At 46.0% G+C, this 23,133-nt stretch overlaps 2 protein-coding genes across 2 annotated transcripts in view; one reads left to right on the forward strand and one right to left on the reverse strand.

The window, feature by feature from the left end:
• Positions 1-17,159, reverse strand: part of ATP1A1 (ATPase Na+/K+ transporting subunit alpha 1) — a 30,819-nt gene extending 13,660 nt beyond the window's left edge. Inside the window, exons 1-4 of the mRNA XM_081176238.1 lie at positions 17,080-17,159; positions 5,086-5,193; positions 2,081-2,140; positions 425-628 (exon numbers count right to left, since the gene is read on the reverse strand). Coding sequence (XP_081032364.1) covers positions 425-628; positions 2,081-2,140; positions 5,086-5,193; positions 17,080-17,091 — 384 coding nt within the window. The 5' untranslated portion in view covers positions 17,092-17,159. The remainder of the gene's footprint in view (positions 1-424; positions 629-2,080; positions 2,141-5,085; positions 5,194-17,079) is intronic.
• Positions 17,160-18,422: 1,263 nt separating this feature from the next.
• On the forward strand, positions 18,423-21,806 carry NDUFA1 (NADH:ubiquinone oxidoreductase subunit A1). Its single transcript, XM_081177115.1, has 3 exons — positions 18,423-18,554; positions 20,013-20,082; positions 21,438-21,806. The coding sequence occupies exons 2-3, from the start codon at positions 20,058-20,060 to the stop codon at positions 21,758-21,760; spliced, it is 348 nt and encodes a 115-aa protein (XP_081033241.1). The 5' UTR covers positions 18,423-18,554; positions 20,013-20,057; the 3' UTR covers positions 21,761-21,806.
• The last annotated feature ends 1,327 nt before the right edge of the window (positions 21,807-23,133 follow it).

Here is a 23,133-nt window from a genome sequence, read left to right on the forward strand (position 1 = left end):
TAACATGAGGCAGACTGCCACTGGTAGATCACTTTAGCAGAAGTGTTTGAAACAAAGTAGTCCAAAACACCAGTTAAGGCGTTAGAAACAACATTGTTAGAAAACAATGGAACTATGAAAGGCAGGTATTGGATCAGACATAATGGGGGAAAATGCTAATGAACACAAACCAAGAATTTAAAAGCTTACTACAAGCTCATTCACATGATGGGAATCAATACTTCCAGTTATGTCTGAATTGGGTCATACGGTTTAGATTCAAGTCAAACCTGCCATGCAGCTTAATGCCACAGTGAAGCCTCCCCAATTCAGATTCTCTCTCTCTCTCTCTCTCTCTCTCTCTCTCTCTCTCTCTCTCTCTCTATCACACACACACACACACACACACACACACACACACACACACACACACTTATTAACTCACATTGTCATTATTCGGTTCTTCCTCTGTCGCTGCTTGAATACCATATGCCAGAAAACAAAGAATAGCTCCAATCCACAGCAGAAGCGAGAAGCCCCCAAATAGCTGCCGACAGAATTTAACCCATTCTGGGGTGGTGGGAGGCGGAGTGAGCGAGTTGGGGCCATCACGAGCCAGGATCTCTTGGGCCCGTGCAGGAGTCAGACCCTAAACCCAGAGGTGGTGGAAGAAGAGACAGATTACAGCATCTCCCCTAAGGAACATCAAAGCATGCTTTCCATTCCAACTACTGATGGTTTCTGAAATGCAATCACCGCCGCCGCCAATAGGCGATCTCTCTCTTGCTGGCCTTTCCTAAAAAGCTAGCTAGCTTGTTCCCTTATTAGAGATGGATTTGCTCCACTTTGAGAGACTTCCAAGTAGAGCTGTCATCTAATCAATTAACACTTCCTAAATTTGCAAAGGACAAAACAACTGAAGGAGGCAGAGCATAGTTTGCCTTTAAATGGTTTGTGTATATTTTCATGAGCAGCTAACACGGACCAGCAAAAGCACTATGGCTTCCAACATCCCAGACCATTAGCCATGCTGTCTGGGGCTGGTGACAATACAACTATTGGAAGGCAGCGTTGGCAACCCCGGTATATGCAGGTGCCATCTTAAAACATTCTTGTGAGAGTGAAAGGGAAGTGCCATTGCCAAGATGGCGCCAGTCACCAGCAGTTTTTTTAATAATTACTGATCCTAGAAGGGTTGTATCCAGCTACATCATACTCAAGAGCAGACTCGCTGCTATCAATGGACTAAAATCAGTCATGACTAACTTGTTCATTGATTCCAATGGCCTACTACAAGTACAGGTGGCAACCATTTTTGGCATGTCCCACTGATGCGTGATTGCTGATGAGCGGGTTCTTTTGGACCAGGAAGAAGGTGGAATGGGGGGGGTGTAACAAGATGGGGCACACGTCTACATGCTCCGCCTCTGTGCGCTGTGCTTGGGGGCCAGGAAAGCAACCCCTGCGTGAAATGGTTGCCACCGGTATGACATAGCCCAATACATTCCAACACTCATACCGTATTTTTCCCGTGTATAAGGCTAGGTTTTTTACCCAAAAAAAGGGGGGGGGTTAAATTGGGGCTCGTCTTATACACAGGTAGTGCTGGGAGGTTTTCTTAATTTGGAGTCCCCCCAAAATACATGGGGGCGTCTTATACACAGAAAAATATGGCAGCTTTTTAAAAAGGAAAGGATGAGCCCCCCCCCCCGTTTAATTGCAGGTGGCTTTTTAAAAAGTGAAATTAAAGATTAAAGACTACAGCCCTTTAATCAAGCTTGCATTATTCTATCTCCTCCAAGCACTAAACAGCCCCAGCACAATTTTCCAGCATCGTTCAAGAAATCCCATGGCTCTTAAAAAATAATTATAGCAGAATGTAAATGGCAGTGAGGCAAACAACTGCTAAATCTCAGGAAATGGGGAGGTAACAACTTCTGAGTGGGACAGTCCAGTGTGGAAAGACTAGGGGCATTCAAATTGTGGCTAAAACATTAAGCATGAAGAAATTTCTTAATCCCCAGGAGGGCTCTTTAGAAGGGTCTCTGTTATTGCAGACCAGAATTGGGGGGGGGGAGCACTCCATAGCTGGCCACCTTACCCGGCTGAGGTCTGTACCATATTTCCGATGAAGTTCATCCAGGCTGAGTTTGTGATCATCCTGCAAAGCAAAGCGAAGATTAGCAAGGCATAGGTGGTGATTTTATTTCACCCAAGAAATTCAGAAATTCTATGCAATGCAATTAACTTATGCAAAACACATTACCCCCAAAATGGTGACGACTGCTTCTAGCTTGGTTTCATATTGAATGGGGTTTATACGTGTTAAGCCTTTGCTAAACAGTACAAGCAGACATTCCAAACTGAAAAAATGGGAGAGGAAGACAGGGAGGTCATGGTGGGCTGTAGCTTCCAAACTGCCAGTCTAAACTGAGAAGCAAAATAATAATACTAGATATGACTAGATATTTCTCTCTCTCTTTGGTCGGGATCCTAATGAAAACAGCAGGTTAAAAAAAAATCAGAAAAGTGTTTCTCAAACTTGAGTCCCCATCCGTTGTTGGACTACAACTCCCATCATCCCTGACCACTGGTTCTGCTAGGTAGGGATGATGGGAGTTGTAGTCCAACAACATCTGGGGACCCAAGGGTGGGAAGCACTGCTTTAGAAGGACAGAACAAGAAACAGCCCCTTTTAGGTTCGCTTAGCTTGTTATTAGGAAGGCAGCTATTTAGAACGCCTTTCTTAACAACCAATGTGTTTTACAGGCTGAAACCATGTAGGGTTACTTAGAGGTAAGTCCCACTGAGTTCAGATGAGATCTACTCCCAAGAATGCCTGCAAAGGACTGCATAGGACTATCCAGTTGTAGCCACTTGAGAATCCAGCTATGCAACATCCTGGTTTTCCAAAATGCTTCTAGCGGAGAAGACAAGCCAACACAATGAGGGACCTAATCTGTGGTGATGAAGGTGACAAAAAAGCAATGCTTCACCACCACTGAATCTTCAGAAATCTGCCCAACAAGGCTTTTCTGAGTAGCTTTGCTTGCTCCAGCTTGGGCCCACGGGGAGCAAGCCAAGAGTCCCTGGGAGGCCTGCTGTGACGACTTTGCCAGACATTTCAAAGATAAAACCACTCCTATTGATCAGATCTCAAGTCTTACTGCCTAACAACCATCTGGGGATGTCATTAAAGCATTGTGTCTAATTTGGGGGTGGGGCTCTAACTGCTGTTGCTTAAGAATAAATTACTTGGGAGGAATCAGGCTTGTTGCTTGCGTACTCAGCCCTTGTCTATGGCGGACTAAACCTAGGAGAAGAGGACTGACTCTGGATCCAGGAGGTAATTAACGTCTACATGGAAAAGGGAGCAGCCCCAGCAGCCTTTGAGGCGGCGGCAGCAGCAGCAGCAGCACATCTCCTTAAAAACCTTTTTAGGCCTCAGACAACTATGGTACCTGTTGTCCAGTCACTAATAGCCTCTTTGGGGGCTCGGTGCTTGAATAGATGTACCAAAGACGGGGTCTCTTGGGCAACTCATTACTGAACCTCATTCCAGTCTGGCTCCAGACTTGGTTATGGCACAGAAACCTCTCTGGTTCTCCTAACAAGATCTTTGTTGGGAGAAAGACGGCAATCTCACCCTGTTCTTTCTCTATGGGACCAAGGAATGCAAAGGAACACTTTCTCCTATACCACCCCACCTGCTCTGTTAGATTGTCAGCTGAGACTTGAAGTATGTGACAATCAAGTACCTTTCCACTTGTGGCACCCAGTTTATGGAATGCCCTCTCTAGGGTGACTTGATTAGTATCCATAGTTTTCCCGCCCCACCCCAGGGGACTGGAGAAAACTCCTTATTTTTTCAAACCTTAAAAAAGAAAAAATGCAAATGGTTCCATTTTCCTGATGGCTTTTGTTTTATTCGCCAGTTGCTTTATTATGTGTTTTTACTGTTTGGACATTAATTGTTTACACCATACTGGGACCAATTTTAGTGAAGGGCAATACAGAAATATTTCAAATAAGTAAATTCACCATAATACTTACTGCATTTGTTTATTTCAGTCAAATGATTCTCAAAGGCAACACGCTGTGATACAGAGAACCCCAAACTCACTTCTCTCTCTCACACACACACACCAACACAAACACCCTTAGTACACTGGCTGATGTCTGGGCTCAAAGGGCTTTCTCTTTCGCTCTATAGCCCTAAAGCTCCAAATGCCAATTTTCCTTGCCATGATGTTATTCTAGGGAGGCAGCTTCCCCGAGGCCAGAGTGTCCTTCCCTTATATTTATATTTCAAAAGGTAAAAAATGGTAAAGGCCCCCTGGACAGTTAAGTATAGTCAAAGGTGACTATGGGGTTGCGGGGCTCATCTCGCTTTCAGGACAAGGGAACCGGCATTCATCCACAGACAGCTTTCCAGGTCATGCGGCCAGCAGGACTAAACCGCTTCTGGCACAACAGGACACCGTGATGGAAACCAGAGCACACGGAAATGCCATTTACCTTCCTGCTGCAGCGGCACCTATTTAAATACTTGCACTGATGTGCTTTCGAACTGCTAGGTTGGCAGAAGCTGAGACAGAGCAATGGGAGCTCACCCCGTCACAGGGATTCGAACTGCCGACCTTTTGATCAGCAAGCCCAAGAGGCTCAGTGCTTTAGACCACAGCGCCACTTCCGTATATTAAAACATATATTACAATTTACAATATACAAGAGAGAGAGAAACTGTATTTCGATGCCAACCAGATTTTTTTTTTAAAAAAGAGGGTTTTGGGAAGAACAGGGCAACTGTCAGAGGAATGAGAGGCTGAAATTTTAGCAAGAGGACAACTTATAGAAGGTTCTGGCACCACAGCAAATAGGCAAAACACTGCGCCTCACGATACTTTTGTTCCCCCAAAAATATGATAGCTAGCCAATAAAGACCAGGAAAGTGAATGAAGCTTGAATCTTATAGCTAAGTTCAGAACAGGAAACAGGGCACATAACTGAAATTTAGGAAACCATCTTTGGGAAGTCTGAAAGGCCAACTCTTGCTTCATGAGCTGAGTCACCCCCCACCTCTAGATGTCAAAAAAAGGTCCTTACCAGCGAAACTTCCTTTTTCAGTTCATCCATATCCCTTTCCTTCTTCCCCTTTTTCTTCTTGGCTCCATGCTCAGAGGTAGCCGCAGGCTCATACTTGTCACGTCCAGTCTGTAAGAAAGGTCGGAAATCATTTGCCTTGCAATGAAACAGTCCATCCAGCTTCGTCATGTCAAATTCTGACCCGCCCCAGCACCTTGAGCAAAGCTCCTTCACACCTCTGCTGCCAGGCACACCTGAACTGGTGAAATATCGTGCAGCAATTAAATGTGGAACCTGACCAGGGCAGATAAAAACCAATGATTTTTAAAAACATATATTTTAAAAAAGTCTTTTTTTCTTTAAATTGGATTTTTAAAATAAAATGCTTTGTGAGGAAAAATATTTCTAAAGATAGCTTTCTATTTAAGTTACATTATAGTCCAAAGGCTATTTATCAGGAAATAAGGACTTGTTTTAAGTTTTTCATGTGTGCTAAAACTCAGTTAATTGTTTAACAACATCATTTAACAAACATGGATACATATGCTACAATGTTATTGTTTCAGTTAAATAAATTGTTTAAATTGTTATTCAGGAAATGATTATTTTTCTCCTTGCAATAAAGTACAGCAGAAAAGTTGTCCAAATATAAACAGTTAACTTATTAAACCTCACAATAATTTCATAATTATCTGTCAATGTATTTCTAATAGTATAACCAAATCAGTAATTTTTGATATAACTGTAAAAACGACTGAAAAGTTTTTATTACGAAAATGAAACCTTTATCTGGCTGTAAATATTAAGATTATACCAGCAAGAAAGTCTTTCTGTAAAAAAAAGTAGAATTAAAATCACGTCTTACTGACTAGTGATTTAAATCAAATCCACCCTGAACCTGACAGATACAAAATGCTCTCTACCTTTCAGTTATAGGTCTCTCTATCAAAGAGAATTTCAGACCTGCCTGTAAGAATATTAGAAGCAATTATTGTGGGGACATTTGAATTCTCCCAAGCGCTAAAGCCTATTCAACATAGCTGGATTTACTTCTGAGTGAACCAAATTGCACTGTAGGCAACACAAAAGCAACCATCACAGGGGCCAGGATGGTAGCAATGATTTCCACCAGCTGTTTGTGGTGCCCTTTGAGAGGTTTACAATTAGGTACAATAAAAAGCCATTTGCAAATTTAAAATCCAAGTGGCAAGGGCAATGATTAAAAGCCTAAGATTCCACATAAAAACCCAATTTAACTGAATTTTAAAAAGGGAGGCAAGCACATCTCTCACGGCAGATATTATTTAACAAATATGCTGAGAGAACTCCTGGTCAATGCATCGCACTCACAGGGTCTCACTGCAAACTAAAACCCCCCCTCCTATTTAGAAACTACCAGAAACTGAGTAAAAAAGCGCAATGGCTCAGGTCTTGGAGGTTCAAAGTGGATTTGCACTAAGCCTGAGGTGGTTTATGTCAGAACTGATAGGCCACAGTTATGTCCATCCATCTGCTTGCAGGAGCTGCTGCATCTTTGATATGGGAATGAATTCATCAAGTTAGATATTGCAAGGATGGAAAACAAAAACAGGCAACCTCCAAGACCTTTTGTTTCAGCTCAAGTGGCAGCTGTTCATCTGGAAGCTCAAACCATGATTTATGTTCTGAACTATGGTTAGTACAAAAGGTAAAGGGACCCCTGACTGTTGGGGTCCAGTTGTGGATGACTCTGGGGTTGCGGCGCTCATCTCGCTCTATAGGCTGAGAGAGCCGGCATACAGCTTCCGGGTCATGTGACCAGCATGACTAAGCCGCTTCTGGCGAACCAGAGCAGCGCACGGAAACGCCATTTACCTTCCCGCCAGAGTGGTACCTATTTATCTACTTGCACTTTGACGTGCTTTCGAACTGCTAGGTTGGCAGGAGCAGGGACCGAGCGACGGGAGCTCACCCCCCCCCCCGCCGCGGGGATTCGAACCATCGACCTTCTGATCGGCAAGTCCTAGGCCACCCGCATCCCTCTTGGTTAGTACAAACCATAGCTTAAATATGGTGCCTGAGTTGAGTCAATGTGAGCATGATTCTTTTTCACATTGCAGCAAGCCCTCTGCAAGATATGTGCACTTGCATTGTCAGTCACACTACAGGAAACCGAAAACATTCTTTAGAAACACGACATTCTGCATCCCGACTAATTCTGTTAAGAGTGTGGTCGTTTCTAAGAACATCCCATACGAGTCTTATCACCAGTTTAGCACAATCCATCCATTTCATGCTGCCACATCGTGGAACAGTTAGAAAGCTTTTTCCAACGATTTATGGACTGGATAAACAATCTGACCATGTTTGGAGATAACAATGAGCCAGGATTCCTTGCTTGAGGAATGATGGCTTGCTTAAACCGTAACGGGAACAAGCAGCGTGCAAGTGTGTATAGCCTGTTTGCTCCCACACTCCTCCTTCCTTCACACAAAGGGCAAATCGAAACAGGAATGGTTCCAGTGATCAAGCCAGGGTTTGTAAGCCGACAACAAACTCTGGATAAAGCAAAAAACAACAACAAAACAGCCGTCTGCTTTTGTCCTGCAAGAGGGACACTGGCTAGGTTCAGAGACAACATGCCAAATGTCAACGCCAAAGGATGGAGGCTTCTTAACTTAGTTAAGTGGGAAGCTAATGCAATTCTCCTCAACCCCAGTGAACCCTGCTTTTGTACTCAAAATATTCCTCACCGGTATAATGAAGCCTGCATGGGGAACTTTTGCACAGAAACACCTTTTTAATGTCTGGGGGAAAGATGGTGATGCAAAGGGTCATTTCAACTACTTCACCTGCTCCCCAATCTTCCACCCACTTTGGGATACTAGGATGTGCCCATGGAGAATCTCGTTCTACAAATAGAGAGATTCAATTAATGGTTCCAGTTCAAACGGGAGGCCTTAGAAACTGGGAGTTTGAAAGAGAGATTCCAGCTGCGCTCTTGTGAACACTTGCCTGGGAGTAGCCCTTAGGAACTCCATGGGGCTTCCTGTACATGTAGAGGCCTGCAATGTCAATTTGGCACACTATTGCAATTTTAATTGTTTTAAGCCACCCTGTATTAACCGTGCACATTTATAAGGTAGTAAATATAAATAAATACATCTGGATGCTGTACTTGCTGTCTTGTCTAGCTGGATAAACTAGGCCAAGCTTTTCAATCAAGCTGACAGGAATAAACAGTGATAACCTGTTGATGTTAACTTGGGGGAAGTTTTATGCTTTTTCCACAGCCCCTTTGGAGTTCATACAATTGGCAACATAGCTAAAGGCAAGCAGAGGCCAGAATTACGAGCTCCACATGTTGATTCTCTCAAAGTACCTAAAATCCTATGTAATTAAAGAAGCAAAGAGTATTTTCCTCATACTTTTACAGTGCACTCAGGGCTCTGTTATAAAACTACAGGCTGCTTTTAATAAATGCAGTGGAGCTTTATCTGTGCAGAAGATGAAGCTGAGCTGAAAACGCTCAACATACTTCATATTTTCCCTTCTCTTTTTTTAAAAAATGGGGGAGGTGGAAACAGTGAAGTCACTTAGGAAGGAAGGGGGGAAAAACCTGTAGTGCCATTGTCAGAAAAAAACAAAACCCACTTCACCTCTTCCAGTCTCTTTGCTTTAAATAGCATTGAAATGCAAGAAATCTTAGATTAACAGCAGATAAGCCATACCAGAGACTGCTTGACACAGACTGGCTTTCACTGCCCCTTCCGTTTCCAGCTCAAAAGGAAGTACAGCTTATAAAAATCATAAAGAGGGTACTGAACACAAGCCCAGCTTTATTATTTCCATGCCCTCATTTCAAAAGTGGCTTGCACCCCCCCTTGCAATCCAGTTCACATGCCTGGAAAATTCTGGAATTCCCCCCCCCCGCCCCATTTCTTTGTGAATTGCTGAAGTGGACTTAAGTGCTCTGCAGATTACATGCCAGGGCCAGCCAATTCATTGTCAGCCTCTCTTGGAGGCAGAGAAGAGCAGAAAGCACACACTTCCTGCTTTGGGTGTGGGTCATGTGTGTGTGTGTGTGTGTGTGTGTGTGTGTGTGTGTGTAGCACGGCGATGTCAGAATTTGGGCAATACCAACTTGCTTCCTCTCACCACCCACTCTGATTGGAGTCTTGGGCACAATGAGATATATACTGAATCAACAAGCTTAAGGCCTCAGAAATCCACTGGGTTCTGGTAAATATACAGAACTCCAGGAAGTGCAAACCTGAGCAGAAGAGAGAGGCCAGGATGCTGTCACAGGTCAGAGCATTCATGCAGGTGAGAAAGGGAGACGGAGCCAATACAAAACAACAAGTATCATCCGCTGGTGTTATTCAGATACGCAGGGAAAACAAAGCCACAAGGCTAATAATGTTTCCATTTATGATGCAAATAACTACAGCAAAGCATATTTCCAAGCAGTTTGAACAATCGAGTCTCTCAGAACAACCAGCATTTCAACAGGGATGACTTAAGCCACGGATACTGAAGGATGCACTTAGTCATGGTAGATCTGTGAAGTAAACTGAAATATTTTCCTATATACACACATACGATTATGAAATTCTTTCTGCACAAAGTAAAAAATAGTTCTCTGTCAAAGATTATGCTAAGAACTTGAACAGTGGACGGTCGGGTTGTGAACGCGATCTGTTGCGGGATTCACGTTCGCAACCCGCATCTGCGCACGCGTGGGTTGCGATTCGGCGCTTCTGCGCCTGCATGACCGCCAAAACCCAGAAGTAACCCATTCCGGTACTTCCAGGTTTCGGCAGTCCGTAACCCGCAAAAATGCAACCTGAAGCGGCTGTAACCCGAGGTATGACTGTATTGTTTAAAGCAATACTAAACTGTTTACACTTTTGAAAAAGCTAAATATTGTCGAAACGCCCAATGTTCAGATGTTGCGGTCTTATACGTACTTAGCTGACTGCAAGCCGCCATTAATTCAATGGGATTACTTCAGAGTACAGGATTACATTGCAAGTCATGTTGGCTAGATATACAGAAGATGAAATATATAATGAAGAACATTATGCTTAGACATGAAGATGCTATGGCTTAAGCCAAGAGTTCTCAGCCTCTCATCTGCAATACAGGCATAAAACTGACCTATTTTAGTGGGTTGGTGTAAGAAGAATTACTAAGTGAAAAACGAGGATACTGCTGCTGCCTTCAGGAAGCAACATTTTTCTTCCTCCCTCCTTTCTGGGCTCTCTTTTGTAAATATGCCAAGAGCGTCTCCATATTTCGGAGCCTTGTGCAACTAGAACTGCTTGTGCCATATCCCAAATGTAAGACAAAGCTGAGGGTTAGACAAGTAAGAGCGTTGCTCTTTTCAATCTGGACAAGATAAAAGCCAGAGTACATAAAACAAAGTCCCTGGGAATCTGCTCTGCTATTCTAGTGACATCATTAAAACAGCATCTCAAGGACAGCTGGAGCTACTGTTTCTGTGGCTGCAGGAACAGAACAATGCTTATCTTCCTCAGGCAACTCGCCCCACCACCAATCGCCATCTGGGATAATCAAGGGAAGTCGGACGCTGGCTGCTCTGGAAAGCCAAAACTGGCTAAGGCAACCAGCCGGCACCCCAATTTCTGATCTATTATTGCTTGAGAATGGCTACTGAAGGGAGTCAGAGAAACAACTGGGTACTGGGAATCTGTGAAGAAAAAGGGACCATGTGTACTACTCAGTATCTCTAAAAAGTCAAGATAAATCGCCCGCACACTCGACACACAAACAATTACAGTGGTACCTCGGTTTAAGAACAGCCCTGTTTACGAACGATTCAGTTTACGAACTCTGCAAAACCGAAAGTAGTGTCCCAGTTTGAGGAACCTACACCAACCCACCTCAATGTTTTAGTCATCCAGCAAAGGGAGAATTCGAACTGGATCCAGATGCCCCATCACCCAGCAATGGAAAGTTCACCAGGGGCCTCTCCTTCTCTAACTGCCACAAACAGGGGCCACTGAAGGACCATATTGCCCTGTGGGGAGTGAGAAGCAGCAGAAACAGCTTCTTCTAAAAAGAACAAAACCCCCAACATATTTTTTTTTATTTAAATAGTGCTTATTGGTGTAATGATCTTACATTAACCACTTTGTGAGGTCCCCCTGAAAATCAGTAATATAAACCTTAAATGAACATACAATTTATCTGTGGAAGAAGCAGTATATCCTCCAACCACTAGACAATCCTACCCAATTTGGCTACTATGCCTAGTCCACACTTAAAATTGATCTCCAACTTTGCTTCTTCTTAGACTAACCATATTTTGCTTTGCTTTATATCTCTACCTTGTAGGGGATCATAATCTCCATTAGTGCTAGAAATAGATCTGAATAAATGCTGGCTTTTGTATTTCACAGAGCTGTCATCCCATCTTTGTTTCCATATCCTTTTGGGAAAACTCAAGATCTATTGTGCTAGGCACAAACATAGTCAGTCCACAAAGAGCTTCCTGAACTGCAGGGCTGCCATTTACTGTACACAGGATTTGAGCCAAACCCTTTTTTTCTCTTTTACCGTTCAGCCAATGGAAGAGTTCTGTGAAACTCAAAGAATAGCTCACTACTTATATATACATTTCAGTTGGTCCCAATACTGCTCCTGTTTGCACCCATCTCTAAGCAGTGTCTCCCTTTATGGCATTTTCAGACACGAGGATGTTGACAGCAGCCAGGCCAGTAGTATAAATGCAGAACTACAACTCTGTTTCTGTCAATTCATTCAAGGAGTTCCAGAACTGGATTCCGGAAAAACAGTCGGACGGCAACTGCCTCTCTCACTTGACCATTTCAGGGAAAGGCAGGTAAGTTGCTCTCTCGCTTCAAGTCTTGCATTCCTTATATGGGGCACTATTGCCGGGATGAACCAAGCCAATGTACCATTTCCAAGACAAGGGATGGACTCCTCCCAGGAGCATACATAGCTAACAAGAGGCTGGCTTGATCTGAATGGAATACTGGGGCATGAGGATAAAATAATTATGCCCTGATTGACAGCTATACCACAATCTGTGCCCTCCCTAGCCGTCGTCTTGCTTGTTCCCTCACCCTGGAAAACATGAGGCCAAACCCATGTGCCTGGCATGACTGCCTCCCTTTTCCTGGGATTTTCCATCCCTAACTAATCCACCAAGTCTTCAGTCTGGTATATTTCAAGGAGTTATTTGAATCCTGTTGTATTTCAAGTAATATTCTAGCAGTGGCCATGCTGGGGGAGGAAATCTGCCACCAGTTGGGAAAGCTCACTGTGACATGTTTAGTCCTGGAACTGAGGAAAGAGGCGGATCTCCCCCTCTTCTCCTCCCTTGAAGGTCTTAGATACACACACCATTTCTTACGTATCAGTCGTGCTGTTTATTTCAGTTGGAAGCTTTTCCATGCACAGGTTTTCTCAAGTCAACTCACTGGCTCACCTGCTTGGAGAGGGCCTCTCTCAGAAGCCATCCGGAGAACCTGTTCCCCTCCTACTAGTCTTACCATTCTGAACTTTGGAGCTCACAGGAGCCGTGCAAGAGACTTGCTGCGTTTGCCTATTCCATATTTCAGCATGATGAAAGACATCTTCTTCCTGTCCTCAAAAATTATCTCGCAGGCACAGTGCCCTTGGGGAGTCACTGGTGCCCATCTTACAGACTGGCTAATAAAGCCAATTCAAGATGAGTTCCGGAGTGAGTCACAGTCATGATTATTTATTACATTTCTATCCTGTCATTCCTCCCAGAGGAGCCGAAACGGCATATTTAGCAGATCATAGTCATTGGCCGTAAGCCTCTGTGCACAGCAAGCTTTAGCTGCAACTGGTGGCACGCCCCGGCAACTGTTGTCTTTCTCTGTGCAGAAATGGAAAACCACCTGCATGTTGCTACACAAGGGAGCAATTAACTGGATTCAGAACTGTAGAGCTGGAAGGGACACTGAGAGTCATCTAATCCAGTGTTCCCCGACCTTGGGCCTCCAGCTGTTTTTGGACTACAACTCCCATCATCCCTCGCTAGCAAGACCAGTGGTCAAGGATGATGGGAATTGTAGTCCAAAAACAGCTGGAGGCCCAAGGTTGGGGAACACTGATCTAATCCAACCCCCTGAGATGCAGGAATCTTTTGCCCACCATGGGGCTTGAACCCATGACCTTGAGATTACGAGTTTCATGCTCTACCTACTGAGCTATCCCTCAGTCTATAGCAAGTATATGAATGCTTCGCATGAAATCTATATTTACTTGTTCCAAGCATTTTCACTTCATTAATTTTTTTTTAAAATTTAAGTACAAGAGTTATAAACATACACACATTTTGCTCCTACCTATTCAGGTTCCTGAAAGTAAACAAAATCCAAAATGGGCCGAGAACATCAACTCCAAATCCACAACTGCCTAAGCTCAGAATCCAAAACAATCTAGGGTCACAAGGAAATCAATTATTGTGGGTGCTCAAATTATTGCTCCCACCTTTTGCTATCGCAGCTCTGGTTAGAGCCAAAATGTATTTGGTTATGGAAGGGAACCCAACCGCGAGACTGTGCACGGTTTTTGAAGGTCAGCATTGGAAAGGGGGAAAGAGCAATTTTGTGAGTTCCTGGTATGTGGGGAAGGAAAACGGTAGCAGTACAGTAAATTTCCACACTGGCATGTCATGAATCCCATAAAAATGCTCGCGACATCCACACGATTATAGAAGTGATAACCAGTCTCATCACTCCAGGGGCTGCAGGGTTTGGGGGGGGGGTGTTTCTGGACTGCTCAACACCCCAGCTTTAATCTCAGATAATATTACTGGTACAATACAAATCCAAAGCCTTTTGAGACAATAAAAATTCTCAGAAGAAGTCAGCAGACCTTGATGGGGCAATGGAAAAATTTGCCCTCTCCTCCTGACAAGATCCGTAGCTCGGATAGTGAAGGCGGCTTTAAGAGAGCCCTAAAGTTCTGGAAATTAAAAGGAAACATACACTGTGGACATTGGCAAAACTCTTTAATCACTGTTGTACTCTGAGTTTTGCTCCATAAGCATAAATTTGAAGGATTAAACGGAATCTTAAAATGTGAATGCTTTCAGACTTTTAAAAAATGATTTTTCCGTTTCATGCATAAATGCCACAAATAACAAAAAAACTCAGATCCCTTCAGGATATCCATGTTTGGTGTGGATAAAGGGATATATTAGTACAAAGCAACTGCAGTTCCCCCAGTACTGGATAGTTCATCCAGCAATGGAGAAGCAACAGCCGACCTGGGAACTTCACGCAGTTCTTAAACCGAAAATGGCGTCCGGAAGAATAAAATGTGTGCAGGCTAATAGACACAACTGCAGTTGGAATAGAGAGCCCCTGTTAACATCCACAGTAATACTCTAGAGTGTAAGCAAGTTAAATCTTGAAGCTATACTAGAATCTCTGGTTACATAAACACCGAATCCAAAGGTATACCCTGCTCAAAAAAAGTAACATAACAGGTTCAAGTAATTTTCCATTTTTCTTGTGTTGAAATATCAGAGTCACTGTGAACGGTGTGGAAGGGTGTTTTGTTTTTTTACCTCCGACTCTTCTGAATCTGAGATTCCTCTGTGGTTTGCTTAATGAAGCCAGTGCTAACAAGGAGAATTCCCAGACTGCAGAATCTCAGCTTTGTTTGCTTTAACATAGCGAAGGCAAAAAACAGACAGCGCTCAATCAAAGCTATTTTTCCTGTTTTTGGCAATTAAGGTTGCAACTCCATGGCTGCCAATGGCACTGAACTGAACGAGTCGTTACTGGTCAAAGCCAGTTCAGACCGATGCTTGCCACCAGCACCCCCATCTTGAAATTAGTTTGTGTTGGGAGACGGCCAACATACATCCAGGACGGTAGAGTAAGTCGCAGAACAGCTTGCAACTCTGCTAAGAATTTTACAGACAAACCTCTGCACTGTGATCTCCCTAGTCGTTTGCCCTCAGCTACCTTTGCTGCAAGAAAACAGGAGACCCATCAGGTGTGCTCACTACCTCAACCACGCAGTTAACATACTTTCAAGAGAGCGGGACTGGCTGGAGGGCACAGGAGGGAAGAAAAGGCAGCACACCCCAATGAACTCTGCAAGGTTGGCTTCTGGAGTTAAACATGTTCAGGGTTGTACTGGAAAGGGCAAGAAGGCTGAAGCCTCAAGCAAACAGGCTATAAATTGCAGTTATAGGATTCCTGCACTGCGGGGGGGGGGGGCGTGCAAAAGATGACCCTCAGGACCTTTTCCAACTCTACATTTCTGTGAAAAGCAACACAAAATATTCCCTGTCTACGAAAAAAAAAGCCAGTGCGAAGCCAAGTGATGTGATCATCCTTTACACCCAGCAAGAAAAGGGAAGTTACTAGGGAGGAGTTCAGCTAAATGAATGGCATGGCTGTCCGGGGCACTAAAGGAAAGCTACCCAAAGGCAACGAAATAAATACTACACCCGATGTGCTAATGGTACAGACTACCAAGAGCAATGCAAACTTTACTGCCCCACTGCATCAAGCTGTAGGATCTTGTCACTCCGATGTTTCCACAATTAGGCAACGGCCTCTCCTGTTTCTACTTGTCCCGCCCGCTTAATTAGCCTTCTTAATTAACCATCCTGCAAAACTTGGACCCTGAGGCCTCTACAGAAGTACAGTTAAGGAAAACCACTCTGCTTTCAAATGGAGCACATGAAAGGTGGTATTTCAACTTGAGACGGGGGCGCTGCCACATGAGGCCTTGGGTTCAAGCCCCTTATTCAGCCATTAAGGCTCCTTGGGTGACGTGGGGCAGATCCCACCTTTCTTCCTAACCTGCCTTGCAGGCCAAGGGCAGAAGGGCAGAACTTCAATCCTTGGAGAAAAGGCAGAATAAGCTTTTTATATAATACACCCATAATCAAACCGGAGACTTTCAGGCCTAAATAGAGCAGGGCTCATCATTTCTAGCTGTTTTTCTAGGCACGGCCTCTAAAAAGAAAAACCTCCCAGACTTTGGAAAGTTTTTCGCAGATCTGAACAGGAAAGCACCACAGTCTGGGAAGGGCAGCAGGATTTCCAGGGCCGCCCGAAGCCACAAGCCTGGGACCGGGGGCCACTTCCACTTGCTGCCCTGTCGAGAGCCTCTCTCTCCCATGCCGGGCCCTCCTGCCCCCAAGGGGGGGGGGGACCAAGGTTTAAAGCCCAGCCAGCTGGAGCCCCGACCATCTTTCAATTCCCTTCCCCGCCTGGATTCTCGTCTCGGCTGGGGCAGAGAGAGGCGCGTCCGGGGCGCAGGAGAAGGGAAAGAGAAAGAGCGCATCATGTCTGCCCAGCCCTCCTCCGCCTCCTCCTCTCAGTCCTCTTCACCTGAGGCGCTGATAACCCATTTTGTCACTCTGCAATTGCGAAGAAAATGGCTCCCTTCTGCCTCCAGGCAGCCCCGGGAAAGAAGGGCCTTCCTTCTCTCTCTTCTGAAGATGAGCAGCAGGTGAGCTGCGGACTCAACCGCCTCGCTCCTGCGCCGGCACTTGGGCTGCCGACAGAAGCTGCCCCTTCGGCTGCAGCTCCTGAACTCAGCCCTGGCCAGGCCGGGAAACGGGGCAGCCGGGCTCCCCTCCCGGGAGTCTTCCCGGAGAAGTGTCCCCCAAGCCGGGCTAAGCCCGGAGCCCCAGGTGGGACCGCCGAGGGGACCGAGCGGGGACGCAAGAGGCGCTGGGCTTCCTTGGATCCCGGAGGATCCTCGCTTCTCCAAGCCCAGGAAGAAGTTCTCCCAGGAGGAAAAAGGAGGCGGCAGAATCCTCTTCGGGGACCCGAGCCAGAAGCCTCTTTCCGCGCTCCTTTCGCCCCAGGCGGGGGGCCAGGTTTTCCTTCTCCGCTTCCCGCCCGCCCGCCCTCCCGGATGCCCGGCGCCCTGGTCCGCCGCTTCCCCCGCCGGCAGGCGAGGCGCCCGGCCCCGGCTCCCCGCTCCCCGCCAGCTGGGCTGGGCAGCCCCCGGGGGACCCCCTTCTCCTCCCTCGCTCACCCCTCTGCCCATGGCGGCGGCGGCGTCGCGGTGCCACGTGTGCGCTGGCTCCCTCTCGGGCTGCTCCGGGTCTCGCTGCTCGAGGCGCCGCCGAAGAAGCTCCGCCAGCCGCGCTGAGGCCGAGTGGGCCGGGCGCCTCTTCCGCGCCAGCTAAAGCCGCGCGCCCGCCCCGCTCCGCCCTCCGCCCCGCCGGCCCCGCCTCGGCCGGGAAGGGGCGGAGAGAGAGGCCGGGAAACGCCCGCCGCCCGCGGCCACAGGCTCCTGGGCGCCCGCGCTGCTCCCTCCGCCGCCGGGTCCGGGCTGCGGGTCGGGCTAGCAGGTACCGCCTCGGGCTTGCAGGCAGCGCGCGACCCGGGACCCCGCCGAGCCCAAGGAGAGGGGCGGCACCTCGGGCTAAGAACCGAAGTCGCTCCGGAGGTCCCTTCTGAGCCTGAAGCACCACTTTAGCTAATGGGGCCTCGATTTCTGTTCTCACCCTGAAGCAAAGTTCTTCATCCGAGGTAATATTTCTGGGTTAGCGGAGTCTGTAACCTGAAGCGTATGGAACCCGAGGTACCACTGTATAGTTATTTAACCTCCTTCACCCTTGAGCCTAAATATACAGTGGTACCTCAGGTTACATACACTTCAGGTTACAGACGCTTCAGGTTACAGACTCCGCAAACCCAGAAATAGTGCTTCAGGTTAAGAACTTTGCTTCAGGATGAGAACAGAAATTGTCCTCTGGCGGCAGCAGCAGGAGGCCCCATTAGTTAAAGTGGTGCTTCAGGTTCAGAACGGTTTCAGGTTAAGAACAGGCCTCCGGAAGGAATTCTGTTCTGAACCCGAGGTGCCCCTGTAGCTATTTGGATGTGGGCAGACACCTCCTGCCAGGCGGAAGTGGCTTTGGGAGTGGCTGCCCGGCTCACAGACCCTTCGCTTTTCTGGCAGAGAGCCGACTGGCCTCCGCTGGCCCTTGGGGCTTCTGATCTAAGGCTTCTTCTTGCACCAATGTTACAAGATTGGGGAGCCCTCTAAATGGTGGGGGGGTGCGGGGTGGGAGGGGCTGCACCCAAGTGCCTCCCCGATGCCCAGGCCTGGGCAGAGTGCCTGGGGGTCCTGGGCTGCCCCCTTGGCCTCCCTGATGTGGTCCAAAGGAAAGCACAGCAGTATGTTGGGCGCCAGCCTGGCTGCAGGAGTTGCCAGATGGAAGCCTCCAAGGCACCATCCAACTGTCTTGGGGACTCCGCTCCAGATTGGTGTTGGGTTTACTCAACCTTTTCTTCTCCCAAAGGTATCCCACCAGCCAGCCAAGGCGGCTTAGGATCAGCGTTTTCCTTCTCCTGCGTTGGCTCCCTTCCCAGTGTCCCTCACTTCCCCCTACAGTACGTGCAGAAACCACGTTATTGACTGTTGAACCCGCTATTGTTCTTGGCCGCTCGGTCTGCCAGAGCCAGGGATGGAGACCCATCAACTCCCCTCATCTGGTTTAGCAGGTCAGTCAAAGCTGTTTCCCAGGCTGTCGCCACAGTCACATGCTGGCAGCTTTTAGGAGCCACAGGTGGGAGCTGAGTGCAGGGTGGGGACCAAAGGTGGACAACCCCAGATGGAGCATGACGTGTCTTCCATCACCCTAGAAATACTGTGATGATATAAGCATGGCCCTTGTGATGCCTTTTAGTGATGCCACTGGAGCTGGCCTTGCTTCTTGAGGGGATGGGTGGAATCGCTGGGAAAAAACAGAAACCCAAAGTAACCTGCAGGAGAAAAAATAAAATTGCTCACAAGGCTCTCAGGAAATGGGCAGCAAAAAATTCTTTCCTTGGTTGGTTGAAGATTGAAATAAAGGCACAAGGGATGTTGAGAGAGAGAAAGCAAAGAAGCCCAGCTGGTTTGGATTAGCCGCGGGCATCTGCAACTGCTTCAAAAAGCAGAAGGCAGCTAGTGAGCCCCAAACAGACACTGAAAACAAAGGGCTTCACCAGACGTCCTGCAAGCAGCACCCACTGTGCCTGCCTGAAAAGGGAAGGAAAATATCCAGGTACAGCATGAGAACGTCCCAGCCGAAAATAATGAGGCTGCTACCCTTACTGTGCAACCTGAACAGCGGGAAAACCTGGATATCAATGGGGGTGTACAGTGGTACCTCGGGTTACAGATGCTTCAGGTTACAGACTCTGCTAACCCAGAAATATTACCTCGGGTTAAGAACTTTGCTTCAGGATGAGAACAGAAATCCTGCTCCGGCGGCGCGGCAGCAGCAGGAGGCCCCATAAGCTAAAGTGGTGCTTCAGGTTAAGAACAGTTTCAGGTTAAGAACGGACCTCCAGAACGAATTAGGTTCTTAACCCGAGGTGCCACTGTCGTTTCATCAGCTTGCATGCTAGATGCCATTTTGGATCAAGATGGAGGACCAAAACATGACTTTGACAGGAATTCACCTGGTATTTGGTGTAATGGGTCCAAACTCACAAATGACAGTATCCATTTAAAAATCACAATATTTGTTGGTTTCTAAAAATTTACAGGATGAATCTGTTCCTTGGTACGAGTTGTGGGCAAAAATATATATACCAAAGAAAGACACCTGTCACTGTGTGACATATGCAACTGAATTATTCCTTGCTATGAAAATGGCCATTCTTACAGCACTTCCCCTCCAAGTTACAATGAACACAACTGAATGATCCTTGAGCAGAGTGAAGATCTGGTTATGTCCAAGGGCAAGTGAAGTTTGCTTGTTGGACTGCTGCTGTTGAATGAATCAATTTATTTCGGTCACTGACCAGAGTGTGGGCTGCTCTTTGTTGAGTGTCAATACAGAAAAGTTGAAGACCTTTCCCAAGGAAACTTTTATAAAGAGGTGTTGACCATTTTGGCTAAGACCTTTGAAAGACTCCAGTTTATGTCTAAAGAATGATCTGTTTTGTAATATATTTTCCTTTGTGTTATAGACAGACAAGCATGAACAGAAAAAAGTCTGACTGGTTTCAGACCTTATGACTGGCATTCACCACAGCCAAGGTAGATTCTGTGTAAAATGTTTTTAATTTACAAATTTTTAATTTGATTTAGAGTCCTACAGTGTTGTTGAAGTTGCGTATCTTTCTGTTACTATTAAATGGACAAATCAATCAATCTGTTAGAAGATAGTTCTGAAACACATAATCCCTGACAAATTTATTATAGCACAAATTTTCAGGGGCTATGGTCCACTTCCTATCCCTCTGGACTTTGTTAACACACACACACACACACACACACACACACACACACACACACATATATATTGCAGGAAATTGTTCAAGGACAAAGCTATGCAATGTCTATCAAGAAAGTATTTTGGAATAAATTTGGAGAAAAGTGCTGGCAAATGTAGCACAGGTTTGATTAGGGTTGCCATGCGTCCAGAATTTCCCAGACATATCTAGTATACTGTAGTCGGAAGCTGTGTCCAGGTGGAAATAGCTAAAATGTCCAGGAAAATCCAGATGTATGGCAACACATGTCAGCAGTGTCGTTTTTGGCAACTTTCCTTTAAAACTCTTTTTGTGTGCTCAGCAACTTTGGGCAAAAGTAAAAAAAACACACACAACTGAACAACTTTGCCCAAAAACGCTCAACAACTTTTCTGTCCGGATTTTCACTGTTTGAAATATGACAACCCTAGGTTTGATAAACAAATTTAATCTTCCAGAATGGACTCTGTTACACAAAAGATACAGGTAAATTTCCAGGATGAGCAGGGCTGCAGCAGTGGAAGGAACCAGAAGGAAGGGACAGAAAAATGAGCTTGTGGGTTGTGTGTACATGAGAGGGGTGCTGTCGTCGTTGCCTGTGTGTTATTCGAACTGGAATAGTGTTGTGTGTGTATGCATGTGCCACTGTCTGTATGAGAGCTGGGGAAGGATGCATGTATGTGAACGAAAGGAGGGGGCTAAGGGAGATTTCCGTTGTAGTAGCATGTGGTTTGGCTCACTTAGATGATCTGCACTCTTGTGTTTTACGATCCCTGCAGTCTCTCACAACAATAGGCCACATTCCAGAATTTCGATAAGACACTGTCTCATCTTTTGCCTGTCCCCCTGGAGTAGTATTTAGAAAAGAACAATGGGCTGCATTATATATTCACTACACTTGGACCACTGGACAAGCGATAAAGATAATAATAAAAACATTGATGTAATGGTTACAGAGATAATATGTGAGACGTACCGCGGAGTCTGCTGAAACCCCCATCCTGAGATGGATCATGAAATTAGGCAGATTTTCTTTAAGAACAAAACACAAATACATTATACAATGACAACCCCTCCAGTTTAAGATTCTTCTTAAAAAAAAAATCGAATCGTTTTTAATTTTTTTTACTGGATTTTCAGAGCAGCGAGAAAGTCCAAAGAGAAAACAGGCCAACTCTGCTTTAAAAGGCAGCTCTGCTCACGGAGAGGTCTCCAGGGCCGGGGAGAGAAAGAGCTGCGCAGCCGTCGGGATGTGGTACGAGATCTTGCCCAGCTTGGGCCTCATGTATGTGTGCCTGGTCATCCCTGGCGTGAGCACCGCCTACATCCACAGATACACCAACGGGGGCAAGGAGAAGAGAATTGCTCGGAACACCTATCAGTGGTACCTGCTGGAGAGAGACAGGCGTGTGTCTGGAGTAAATCGCTACTACGACTCCAAGGGTTTGGAGAACATTAAGTGAAACCGCGGTGCAGTGAAAGCAACTTAATAAACATGCATTTGACAAAGTGTGGAGCATGTTGATCGTAATCTCGAGAGGACAGTAAGAGTCTAATACTGCACCAATAAAATTGCAATAAAGAAATAAAATACAAAAAAGGAGAAAACAGGCATCTGTCATACAGGTAAAAAACATCAAAACACAAGAGTAGGGAAGAGAGATTACATTAAAATAGCTAGCTAGATCAGGGGTCAGCAACCTTTTTCAGCAGGGGGCCGGTCCACTGTCCCTCAGACCTTGTGGGGGGGCAGACTATATTGGGGGAAAAAATGAATGAATCCCTATCCCCACAAATAACCCAGAGATGCATTTTAAATAAAAGCACACATTCTACTCATGTAAAAACATGCAGATTCCTGGACCGTCCATGGGCCGGATTTAGAAGGGAATTGGGCCGGATCTGGCCCCCAGGCCTTAGTTTGCCTACCCATGAGCTAGATCATAGACAGATCCAGAGTTCCATATTTCATGGGGAGCTGCTGAAAGTTGTTGCAAGTGGTGTTGGTTGGCATGTGCAGTAAAGTTCCACTGTAGAGCAGGATCCGCCCTGGGTGACGGAGGCCAGATCTGCTGCTGCCCCTGTAGATTGTGCTGCCTGAGGCAGTCGCCTGGGTGCTGGCCCTGCCATGCGGTGTGAAAAGTGCCAGGTTTAGCAGGGCCCGGCAGAATTCGAAGATGACATGTATTTATAGAAATGGCCGTAACCCAAATGTGTTAATGCCATATTCAGAGGTCCAAGCCTTCTAAAAGTTTTCCTCTTCTGTACAATGGTTAATTGAGCAGTTACTATTTTTAAAAAAATCAGAAGATCTTTAAATAATACATCAATGTTGTTTCCTTTGAAAATGGAGAGAAGGGCCAGTTGTGGTGACATTTCATTTTGTCCTCGTATGATGATTGCAATTTCTTTAAATGCTATGGACCAGAATTCACCAACCCTGGAACTTTCCCGTCATAAGGGAAAGTGGGTATTGTGGCCTCCACAGCTGCACCAATGATCAGGTCACATCAGATATGAATACAAGAGATTTGAACTGCTGTTCTGTTCCATCTATAGCATGGGCATAGCCAAGGGGCGACGGGGGCAGCTACTCCCCCCTAAAGCAATAAAAATCTAGTTTCTCCTCCCACCTCACCCTGCAACAAAAGCCTGCCTCCCCTTACAAAAATCCTGGCTATGCCCATGATCTATGGCCAAAAAAAATTAATGTGATTTCCCTGGCATGAGCAGAAATAGATTTCATCTGTTTATCTCACTGTATTTTTCCTATTCCTTAACCTCCGGGTCTCCTGCAGCTTCTTCCCACGCAGATTTCAGCCCTGTGAATGGTCAC

The sequence above is a fragment of the Podarcis bocagei genome (genome assembly GCF_964188305.1).
Source record: "Podarcis bocagei genome assembly, chromosome: 17".
NCBI lineage: Eukaryota > Metazoa > Chordata > Lepidosauria > Squamata > Lacertidae > Podarcis > Podarcis bocagei.

Bases quoted from the DNA above. Each gene is read 5' to 3' on its own strand.
- NDUFA1 (XM_081177115.1), top strand. From the start codon at position 20,058: ATGACTGGCATTCACCACAGCCAAG. The intron at 20,083-21,437 runs GTAGATTCTGTG...CTGGATTTTCAG, and splicing joins TGGCATTCACCACAGCCAAG to AGCAGCGAGAAAGTCCAAAG.